Source organism: Glycine soja, unplaced genomic scaffold, assembly GCF_004193775.1.
Source record: "Glycine soja cultivar W05 unplaced genomic scaffold, ASM419377v2 Super-Scaffold_78, whole genome shotgun sequence".
Lineage (NCBI taxonomy): Eukaryota > Viridiplantae > Streptophyta > Magnoliopsida > Fabales > Fabaceae > Glycine > Glycine soja.
The window spans coordinates 455,118-467,179 of NW_021143573.1; the positions used below are offsets into that span (position 1 = coordinate 455,118).

General features: G+C 40.3%; 1 protein-coding gene across 1 annotated transcript; it reads right to left on the reverse strand.

Moving 5' to 3' along the window:
* Nucleotides 1-1,519: 1,519 nt before the first annotated feature.
* LOC114404074 (uncharacterized mitochondrial protein AtMg00860-like) lies at nt 1,520-1,993 on the reverse strand. Its single transcript, XM_028367196.1, has one exon. The coding sequence runs from the start codon at nt 1,991-1,993 to the stop codon at nt 1,520-1,522; it is 474 nt and encodes a 157-aa protein (XP_028222997.1).
* Nucleotides 1,994-12,062: the final 10,069 nt, after the last annotated feature.

Consider the following 12,062-nt stretch of genomic DNA (forward strand, 5'->3'; position numbering starts at 1 on the left):
TGTTTATTTGATTCGGGTACGGCTTCGATCACTCAAATTCCAGATCTTTCCTCTTCTTATCATGATAACTTTTTTTTTGCCTACTCTGAGCAGTTCTCATCCTTTCCTGAATTAACTTAACTTTCTCAGTGGTTTGTTGTACCACTTCTGGTCCTAAGGTGAGGCCTTCTCCGGGCTCTAACCAACATAGGGGTGTCCTACACCTTCTACCATACAAAGCTTCATAGGGAGTCATGCCAATGGTAGAGTGAAAACTGTTATTATAAGTGAACTCTATCAATGGAAGAAAACTCTCCCAGTTTCCCTTTTACTCTAAGACACATGCTCTTAAAAGGTCCTCCAACGACTGAATGGTCCGTTCAGTTTGGCCATCAGTCTGAGGATGGTAGGCTGAACTCAGTCTAAGCTTGGTTCCCAACGCTCTGTTCAAGCTCTCCCAAAATCTAGAGGTAAATCTAGGATCTCTATCAGATACTATGCTAGATGGCACACCATGTAACCTGACAACCTCACTTATATACAAGGTGGTCAACTTCTCCAAGGAAAATCTGATATTAATGGAAATGAAGTAAGCAAACTTAGTCAATCTGTCAACAATAACCTAGATAGAATCTAAACCTCTAGGGGTTCTAGGTAGTCCTACCACAAAATCCATGGAAATACTGTCCCACTTCCACTGGGGTATCTCTAAGGGTTGTAACTTCCCTGAAGGTCTCTGATATTCTATCTTAGCCTTCTGACAGACTAGGCATGCATACACAAACTCACTAACCTCTCTCTTCATGTTGGGCCACCAAAACATCGTCTTTAAATCATGATACATCTTGGTAGCACCAGGATGGATGCTCAAATTACTCCTATGTCCTTCCTCTAAGATCATCTTCCTAAGTTCAGGCACATTCGGAACACAAATCCTAACTCGAAGTTTCAAAACTACATCTGATCCAACATTGAAACTATTGTCCCTTCCTGACTCTATAGCCTCTAACTGAGTCCTTAGAAAAGGATCAATCTTCTAACCTTCCATGATATCTCTTAGTAACTCACTAGTGATCCTCAAAGTTCCTAATCTTACACTATTAGGAGTAACCTCACATGCAAGACTAAGGTCTCTAAACTGTTCCAGGAGATCCATCTCTCTAACCATCAAGGAAGACATATGTAGAGATTTCCTACTCAAGGCATCAGCCACTACATTGGCTTTACCGGGATGGTAGCTAAGCTCAAAATCATAATCCTTAAGAAACTCTAACCATCTCCTTTGTCTCATGTTCAGCTCCTTCTAACTAAACAAGTATTTAAGGCTCTTATGATCACTAAACACCTCGAACTTAGAGCCAAATAGATAATGTCTCCAAATCTTAAGGGCAAAAACTACAGTAGCCAACTCTAGATCAGGGGTGGGATAATTCCTCTCATGAGTCTTAAGTTGTCTAGAAGCATAGGCCACCACTTGGCCATTTTGCATCAACACTCCGCCTAAACCCATCTTTGATGCATCACAATACACCTCAAAGGGTTATCTCGGGTTAGGCAAAACTAGCACTGGAGCGGTCGTCAATCTTTCCTTAAGGATCTGGAAACTATGCTCACATTGGGTATCCCACACAAAAGCTTGACCCTTACGAGTCAGTTTAGTTAAAGGTAGAGCCAACTTGGAAAAACCTTCTATGAATCTCCGGTAATATCCTGCTAAGCCCAAAAAACTCTTAATCTCAAAAACAAACTTAGGACTCTCCCACTTAAGAACAACTTCTATCTTAGAGGGATCCACAACTATACCCCCTTGAGATATCACATTCCCTAGGAAACCAACTTTCTCTAACCAGAACTCACACTTGGACAACTTAGCATAGAGTTGTCGGTCCTTAAGGGTATGCAACACAATCCTCAGAGGTTCTTCATGTTCCTCTCTAGTCTTGGAGTATACTAAAATATAATCTATGAATACTACCACAAAACTATCAAGGTAAGGGTGAAAAACTCTATTCATGTAGTCCATAAACACTCCTGGAGCATTTAGTCACACCAAAGGGCATGACTAGATACTCATAGTGACCGTAACGGGTCCTAAAAGTAGTCTTTGGTATATCCTCAGACTTCACTCGGATTTGATGATAACCCGACCTAAGGTCTATCTTACTAAACACACAAGCTCCTACCAGCTGGTCCATAAGGTCATCTATTCTAGGCAAAGGTTACTTATTCTTAATCGTTACCTTATTCAACTGGTGGTAATCCACACACAACCTCATGGTTCCATCTTTCTTCTTCACTAGCAACACTGGGGCTCCCCACGGAGATACACTAGGCCTAATAAACTGCTTATCCAACAACTCCTCTAACTATTTCTTAAGCTCAGCTAACTCTATAGGAGACATCCTATAAGTAGCTATGGATATGGGTCCAGCACCAGGTACTAAGTCTATGGAAAACTCTATCTCTCTCTCAGGTGGCAGACCGGATATATCCTCAGGAAACACTTTCGGAAATTCTCTAACAACAGGGATGTCACACGTAGAAACCTTTGTCTCTACTTCTAGGCTAGACAAGATCATGTACACTTGAGCATCTTCCTTTAAAGATGTCACAACTTGGTTGGCAGAGATAAACATCATATCCTCACTCACTCTAGAATCATCAAACACCACGCTTTTATCAAAACAGTTCAACAAGACATGGTCGAAAGATAACCAGTCCATACCAAGAATAACATCAATCTGACTCAAAGGCAAACAAATAAAATCAATTAAGAATGTTCTACCAGAAATCTCCACAGAACAATTCAAACACACATAAGAAGTTAACATAGAACCACGAGTATGGGTCTCTACTACTAGATCTTTATTTAAAGAAGACATAGAAAGCTTAAGTTTTTCTACACACAAACAAGATATAAAGGAATGGGTGGCACCAGAATCAAACAACACAAGCAAAGGAATCCCATTTATGAAACATCTACCTTGGATTAGATCTTTGGATTTCGAAGCTTCAGCACCATTAAGGGTAAAGACTCTTCCCGTGGTCTTTGGATGTCTAGTTTGGTCATTCGGGCCTCCACCATTTTGCTCTTTCTTGGGTCGTGAACAATCTCTCTGAGTGTGTCCCTTTTTTCCACAATTAAAACATGTTACGCCTATATCGGGACAATTCGAGGAGATGTGCCCTGGCTTACCACACTTGTAACAAATGATATGAGTGGAGAACGTATTGGGTTCGCTACCGCTACCACCTACAAATCCCCTAGCAACAGTCCTCTGATTGTCATGGCGGTTACCATATTGCTTAGGAGGAATCGAATATGGTTTTCCTCGATGTTGAGGCCCATTCTTTTTGTTCCTCATTGGACTTGTACTCCTATAGTAGGCCGCCCTGTCTCGGGAGTCTTCATCCCAAATTCGGCACATATTAACCAAAAGTGGGAACTGACGAACACCTTGGTAATTCACAGCTTGCTTCACTTCAGGTCGTAAGCCATTCAGAAACTTTACACACTTGGAACTCTCACCATCTCTCCCTTGATAATGGGGAAAGTACCTCACCATCTCCTCAAACTTGGCCGCATATTCAGCCACAGTCATACTTCCTTGCTTAAGCTCCAAGAACTCCATCTCCTTCTTGTTCCTAACATCCTCGGGAAAGTATTTCTCCAAAAACACTCTCTTGAAGACATCCCAAGTCACATCTTGACCTTCAGCCTCTAGGCATTGGCGAGTATTCTCCGACCAATACTTAGCCTCTTCCACTAGAGTATATGTACCAAAAGCAACCTTTTGCCTCTCCGGACATGCCATAACTCGAAAATTTTTCTCAATTTCCCTTATCCAGTTCTGAGCACCATCAGGGTTGTATCCTCCATTAAAAGAAGGAGGGTTGTTTCGTTGGAAGCGATCCAACCCCTGGTACTCAACAGCTCCACCAACTTCTCCTCTATTCAGATTCCCTATGGCCTGAGCTAAGGCTTGAAGGGCATCCTCTATCGCACGATCATTCCGTCTAGCCATCACTCCCTATACACACTAGGGAGCTAGACATGGAAGGAATACACACAAACAAAGAACCACACAACAATCACAACCATCACAAATTCCTACTCAGTTACTCTTGAGAGTTGACAACTCAAGACATTAAAACCCACTTTCCATCATTTGCATTTTCTGATCGCTTGCCATATCATTCCATTGCCCTTCACAAATTATACAGGTGGCCAGTCTGATAATTCGTGACCTGGCATTGAAATTTATGGTATAGCAGACATCAGAAAAACAAATTCAATACGACTACAACAATCAAATTTCTATAGCTCATTAAAACACAACTAGTGAGTAAGTGCTAATAGCAAACAACGAACATCAAACATTAGCAAACAACCAACACCAAGCATTCAACAAAACAACCAGAGAATGCACAGAAAAACATAGCAGACACACAACTCACTGGCCGAAAGGTTCGACCTGCTCTGATACCACTAAATGTAACGACCCGCCTCGTCGCTACGGTATCCACACTCTAATATTCGATAATTTCAATTTTTATAAAAAGAACTCCCTTAATTTTTTATTATGAAAATAGAAGTGATTTTGTCACAACATAAATTCATCCAACAACACGCCATTACTTAAGTGATTATGCATAATTACATAGAAACAATAATTCGGTACATGTCATACACATAACGAAAATTAAATATGTTCATATATATATGCTGAGTTTGTCGAGACCACCCGGTTGTGCACGTAACAGCCCCCCTCCCATAGGTGATAAGCCTGGGAGCCCAAAGGTGTTCCCTACCAGGTGACAGCCCCCTAGTACAAGGTACACTTGGCCACAGTTACTCTATTTCCTGTGTCGTATGAGCTATGATCACGGCCAAAGGTAAATGCCAAAGACCATGGACCAATTAAAGCACCTAAGCATCCCCTCAGGAATGCTTAGATTCTCTAACCACGCTAGTTACCCACGTCTGGGCCATCCGACAAGGTCAGTGCACTCTACCCCCCCATGACATACACTTCATACGACGTATGATCGTGGCCAAAAGCTAGTGCCAAAGACCCTGGAAGGTCAGTGCACAGTGCCCTCCATGATCATACACAACATCCAACGTATGAACGTGGCCAAAAGCTAGTGCCAAAGACCCTGAAAGGTCAGTGCACAGTGCCCCCCACGAACATACACAACATGCACATGCCAATGCATTTCCAACATCAATCAACAAATCGTATTTCCATGTCATTCACAACATAAATATCATCTCATCTCAATGACGTTATCAACAACAACAACAACCTCATTTCATATTCACATATTCATCAATAATAACAATTCATGTTGACATGGTCTTTATTAACAATGTCATCTCAAATCAATATCATCATAATCATCATTATCATCACATATCAATTAAAATCCTCAATAGCAACATCAACAACAATTCAAACAAACACAACAATATCATTTCCACACGCACAGCCTTCAAACAGCCAAAACAATATCATTCATCACAATACATATATATATCGCATCCCATTAGTTAAAACGTAATTTTGTTTAAAGAAAAATCAGCATGCAACAGGGACAGGCAGATATCCTCATAGCTAGGTTCCCTGACCCTAACTATGGTGTTACAATGGTAAATTTTATAATAAACCCCCCTTACCTATCGTGAGCTACCCCGTGGATTCCTCATCGCGTCACTTGAAGATTCCTTTTCATCCTTGCTCGTCGATTCCATGCAAGCCTCTACTATGCCAAAACGAAGGAGACTTAGTATGGATTTCAAAAAACAAAAGCTAGTAACAGTGCTCTGGGTTAAACACCCACATCACTACATGAAAGAGCTGAGAGCATTTCATGTTTTACAAAGGAACATCATTTGGAAATTCCGACCACGCCAATGTGACCGGGGTTCTGTGTAGGTTACGAAAATAACATTCATTTCGTGAAAGGATAACGTTTACAAAGTCTCTTCCTCTAAGGTTTTTCAAAGGAAGCATAAGACATGCAATGACGGTTCCAAAGTCAGAAAGGATGCAAAGACAAGATGAAACTAACAAGAAACAAGCATAGAACCATGGTTACCTCGAAAGAAAACGAAAGATCAGATTAGGGTTTTCGGTCTCTACCGAAACCGCAAGCCAAGTTGGAAATTCAGCTTCGGTTGACGGGTTCCTCTCGGTGTGGGTTTTCAATGGAGAACAATGATGGTTTGTGGTGGCTAATGGTGGATGTGGGTGATGGAGAAAGTACTTGGAACTTTAGAAATGGATTTGGAAGAAAGAAAGAAGAAGAAATGGCATTTTTCCTAAGCTACAAGAAAGCAAAGGCTGAAATGCTTAAATAAGAGATGCTCTCGAGAACGGAAGCTTCTAGCACACTCCAAATATTTTCTCAAAGATCCCAACGGTTAAAGCATGGTAAATTGTCTTGTGAAGTTGCAAAACAAATTTCGAGAAGATCCAACGGTTAACGAAGGCGGGGCAGCGTTTCTACCGAGGCAGCTTCATGTAGTTTTCTCTAGAAGCTTCATTAAGAGGCTTCCTCCAGAAGCTTCTTTATGATACTTATAGCACACTCCAGACATCTTCTCAAAGATCCAAACGGTAATATAATGGAAACGTGTCTTGTGGAGTTGCAAACCAAATTTTGCGAAGATCCAACGGTTAACAAATGCTGGGCATCGTTTTTACCGAGGCAGCTCCATGTAGCTTTCTCTAGAAGCTTCATTAAGAGGCTTCCTCCAGAAGCTTCCTCGTGGCTTCTTTGAGAAGCTTTCTCAACAAGCTTCTTTGAGAAGCGAGATCCTTATCTATCCACACCCCTCTATTAACTAAATTAACTTCCTTAAAAATAATTACGGATGAAAATAACACAACAAATAATCAAACATCAAACATAATTACTAATAATATATAGATATATATATCAGGGTGTTACACTTGTACCAAGAATATATATATATATATAATTATTTAAATGTAATACTTACAAAATTCCGAGTAGAAATCCCAGGATGTCATAATACTCCTACCCTTTAAGGAATTTCGTCCCCGAAATTAACTACTCTAGGAACAAACTTGGGTATAACTCTCTCACCCTATCCTCTAACTCCCAAGTTGAATCACCCTCGTCGGGTCCCCACTGCACTTTCACCAACGCGATCTCTTTACCTCTCAGCGACTTCATTCTTCGATCAGTAATCTTCTGAGGTTGTGCTTTATAGGTGAGGTTATCCTTCACTTGTACTTCGTCTAGTACGAGTACATGTGATGGATCCGGGTTGTATCGTCTCAGTTGAGAGACATGAAACATAGGGTGCAAATTCGATAAGCTCGAAGGTAGAGTGATTTGATAAGCTATAGGCCCAACCTTCTTTAAAATTTGATACGGACCCAGATACTTGGGCATCAGCTTCCTAGATTTGAGAGCTCTCCCGACTCCAGTTACAGGAGAAACCTTCAAAAACACATGTTCTCCTTCTTGAAAATCTAATGGCTTTCTCCTTCTGTCGTAATAGCTCTTCTGCCTATCCTGGGATGCTTTTATTTTCTCTCGAATCAATTTCACTTGTTCGATAATTTGTTGTAGCATTTCAGGCCCAAGGAGTACTGCTTCCCCATCATCATACCAACAAAGAGGAGTTTTGCACTTCCGCCCATATAGAGCTTCAAAAGGTGCCATACCAATGCTGGCTTGGTAGCTGTTATTGTAAGTAAATTCAATCAATGGAAAACATTCCATCCAACTGCCTTGTTGCTCTATAATACACGCCCAGAGTAGATCTTCCAGAGTCAGAATGGTTCGCTCAGTCTAACCATCTGTTTGGGGATGATAAGCTGAACTGAGCTTCAGCTTTGTCCCCAATGCTTCCTGCAGACTTGTCCACAATCGCAAGGTAAACCTCGGGTCCCTGTCTGATATGATACTGGAAGGAATTCCATGTAACCTTACTACTTCTTTGATGTACAACTCTACTAACTTCTCCATTTTATATTTCATATTTACCGGAATAAAATGAGCAGATTTGGTGAGTTGATCTACAATAACCCATACAGCATCGTGTCCACGCCTCGTCTTGGGTAAACTAGATACAAAATCCATAGATATGCTCTCCCATTTCCATTCCGGAATTTCTAGTGGCTTTAATTCTCCTGATGGTCGCTGGTGCTCGGCTTTGGCCTTTTGACATGTCAAACATTTTGCTACATATTCAGCTACATCTTTCTTCATGTCATGCCACCAAAAACTTCTCTTTAAATCTTGGTACATCTTAGTCATCCCTGGATGGAAACTAAGACGACTTTTATGTGCTTCTTCCAAGATCTTAACTTTCAAATCATCTAATGGCGGTACACATATCCTCCCCTTGAATCTAATTAACCCGGTTGTATCTTTTTTAAACTTCACTTCCTTATCTCCCATTGCATCTAACACTTTGTCTTGCAGAAACTGGTCATCCTTTTGAGCCTTGCGTATGTGATTTACGAATTCATTGGTGATCTGCAGCGCTCCAACAAACAAGCTCTGGGGTCGCATCTCGATTGCTATATTTAGATCTCGGAATTCCTCTATCAATCTCTGTTCCAGAATCATCATGGTCACAACATATAAGGACTTCCAGCTCAGCGCGTTGGCTACTACATTAGCCTTTCCTGGATAGTAGGAAAGACCAAAATCATAATCCTTGAGGAACTCCATCCATCTTCGTTGCCTCATATTGAGTTCCTTCTGATCGAACAAGTATTTGAGGCTCTTGTGATCGCTGAAAACTTTAAAACGAGTACCATATAAATAGTGCCTCCAAATCTTTAAGGCAAAGACCACAGCTGCTAGTTCCAAGTCATGGGTCGGATAGTTAACTTCATGAGGACGCAATTGGCATGAAGCATAAGCCACTACCCTTCCCTCTTGCATCAATACGCACCCTAAGCCTTGCCTGCTCGCATCGCAATACACTTCAAATGGTCTCTTAGGGTCGAGCAAAATTAACACTGGAGCTGTTGTCAATCGCCTCTTCAACTCTTGGAAGCTTTGATCACATTTCTCATTCTAGACAAACTTCTCATTCTTACGAGTCAGTTTAGTTAGGGGTAGCACTAACTTAGAAAATCCCTCAATGAATTTCCTATAATAGCCGGCCAACCCCAAGAAACTTCAAACTTCTGTTGGAGTTGTTGGTTGTTGCCACTCCATAACCGACTCCACTTTAATCGGGTCCACCGCAACCCCATCTTTAGAAATCACGTGCCCCAAGAACTGCACTTTCTCTAACCAAAATTCACATTTCGACAATTTGGCGAACAATTTCCTATCCCTCAGGATATGCAACACAATTCTCAAGTGCTTTTCATGCTCCTTCTTATTCCTCGAATACACTAGGATATCATCAATGAACACAACCACGAATTGATCTAAGTAATCATGGAATATACGGTTCATATAGTCCATGAAGATAGCCAGAGTCTTCTTCGACATACCAAACATCACTAATATATATGTTTTTATTCTTTTTACAGGTGTTGAGAGAAGAAGCCCAAAATTTCAAGAACCTTTGGATTTTAGGTCAAATCCTTTTCAAGGGGGAGGAAATGATGCAATCCTACCCCCAAGGGCATTGGATAGAAGACTCCAAGAAGATTGGGCCAAAGATGCAAGAGAAGGCCCTATGGTTCTCATGAACCTTAGGGTAGATTTTGAACCCATGGGCTAAGTATGAGCCCATTTATCTTTGTACATATTAGAATAATGTTTAATTATTTTTGGGCCTTGTATTTAGGGCTCCATAATATAGGTATTGTATCCTAGAAATGTAGGATTTTTCAGCCCTCGTATTTTAGGGCACCTAGACTAGTTTTTGTATTAGGGGTAGTTTTGTAATTTCGCATGCATTAAGTGAATATTTGATGTGTGTGTTGGGAAATAAATTTAATTGAATTGGGAGGAGCCCAATCCAATTAAATTTTAGAGGGGGATGTGAGCATTTGCTAGCTACACCCCATTGCCACATCATATAGTCACACTTTGTGCATGTCCTTCATGCTTTACATGCCTCATGACACCTAAGCACACTTAGTGGAGAATCTTGGACTTGATCTTGGATTAGTGGGCTGAACCATAACTAAAATTCACTAATACTAATTACTGAAATTTTGGCTCCAAAATTTGGCTCCACAAATTCAATTTCAAATTCAAGTGAAATTTGAATAGAAATTCAAATTTCCCTCCAATTGTTTGTGACACTTAGGCTATAAATAGAGGCCATGTGTGTGCATTTTTTCAACTTTTATTATTTGAGAATTACACTTCAATGTTTAGACCTCTTTTGAGGCACAAAACTTCGTGTTCCTTCTCTCCTTCTCCCTCCTCTCATCTTCTCCTACCTTCAAGCTTATCCATGGCTTCCTATGGTGGTGAGCTTCTTCTTGATTCATCTTCTCCTTGAAGTAGCGTCTCCAATCATCATTCTTCCATCTCCATTCCACTGCCATTAATCTTCAAGAAGAAAAAGAATCCATTGATGAAGAAGATCCAAGGCCTACTATCATACTCTAATTTCGTCCGGGCACCGTTGTTTGTCAGCATGCGACCTTCGTTTGACCACTTCAAAATGTTTAACACCCATCGCCGTGAAATTCGTAAAGTTTCGAGATGTTTCGGAGAGAAATCGGCCAAAAACACGAAAATGGAAGTGTAGTTAGCAAAGTAGGGGTGTGTAAATAGACTGTTACACCCTAATTTCATCTGGGGACTGTTGTTGATCGCTTCGAAAGGCTTCACACCCATCGTCATGGAATCCGTAAATTTCGGAAGGAAAAGAGCCAAACAACACGAAAATGGGGGGTGAACTTATTGAGATAGGGGTGTAAATAGCAATTTCCGAATCTAGGCCCTTCCTGATGTGTCATTATTTTCTCCTATTTCTTAACCCTTTTTGTCACCAATTTAATTACTGATTTAATCTAATTGTTAAATTTATTATTCAGTTTTATCAATTGGGCCCACGTGATTTATTTGATGTTTTTAATTCAATTTCAAAATAGTTATAAGCAATTGGGCCGAGCCAGATTGGACTTGAATAGAGAAGACAATTTTATTAGATTTCGTCTAATTTCATTTTATGGCGTTTAGTATTTTTATTTCATTTTAGGCCAAAATAATGTAATCAGGCCCAATGACTTTGAGTGACCCTTATAAATAGCAGCCTTGGGATTCATGCAGGCTATTGGGGGGTTATTCTATTATTCAGGAGTTTGAGGGTTTTACATTTTTACGTTTTGTGTTACTGTTCACGTCAATGCAATTTCCATTTTCTGCTTCTAATTGCAATTTTGTTTCTGTTTCTTCTTCTGCCTTTAGTTTCATTTACATTTTCTACCTTTAGTTTCATTTACATTTTCTGCCTTTAGCTTCATTTACATTCCTGCTTCTATTTTCATTTACATTTTCCGATTTTGTTGAACTTATGGAAGGCTAAATTTCTAGTGTTGTTTCCCTCTGAGGATGAAGCGTAACTCTCTTTGAGGTTCTGTTTTTAATGTTGCTCTCCTATCGGTTTTCCCTTCACCAATTAACCCAAATGCGTTCTGTTAATCTGTGCACGCTTCGTGTTCGATTAATTGCCTCTGTGCTTAATGAACAAGGGGTTAATTGGTGTATGTGTTGCTTAATCACATATTGACAACCCTAAATTGATTTTCGCTTAGTAAATTAAATTAGGGTTGGATTAAGTGGTTAATTGCTAGGGGTGAAATTCTCACAACCTAGGATAAGAGAATAGCTTCTGAATCAGAGGAAGCAACACGTTTTTAATACTATTAATTTCGTATTCCAATCTGCTTGTTCTTGAATTCACAAAACAAACACCCCCTTGTTACTGTTATAACGAAGCATACTATGAACATTTGGTTTGTCATTGCTCATTGGGAAACGACCTAGGATCACTTCCTAGTTACTGCATTCTAATGTTTATTTGATTCGGGTACGACCTCGATTACTTCCAGAACTTTTTGGAGGCTGGGTTGCTTAAGGAGGAAGCAACTTAGCTCGCTTGGGCGAGCTGGGCG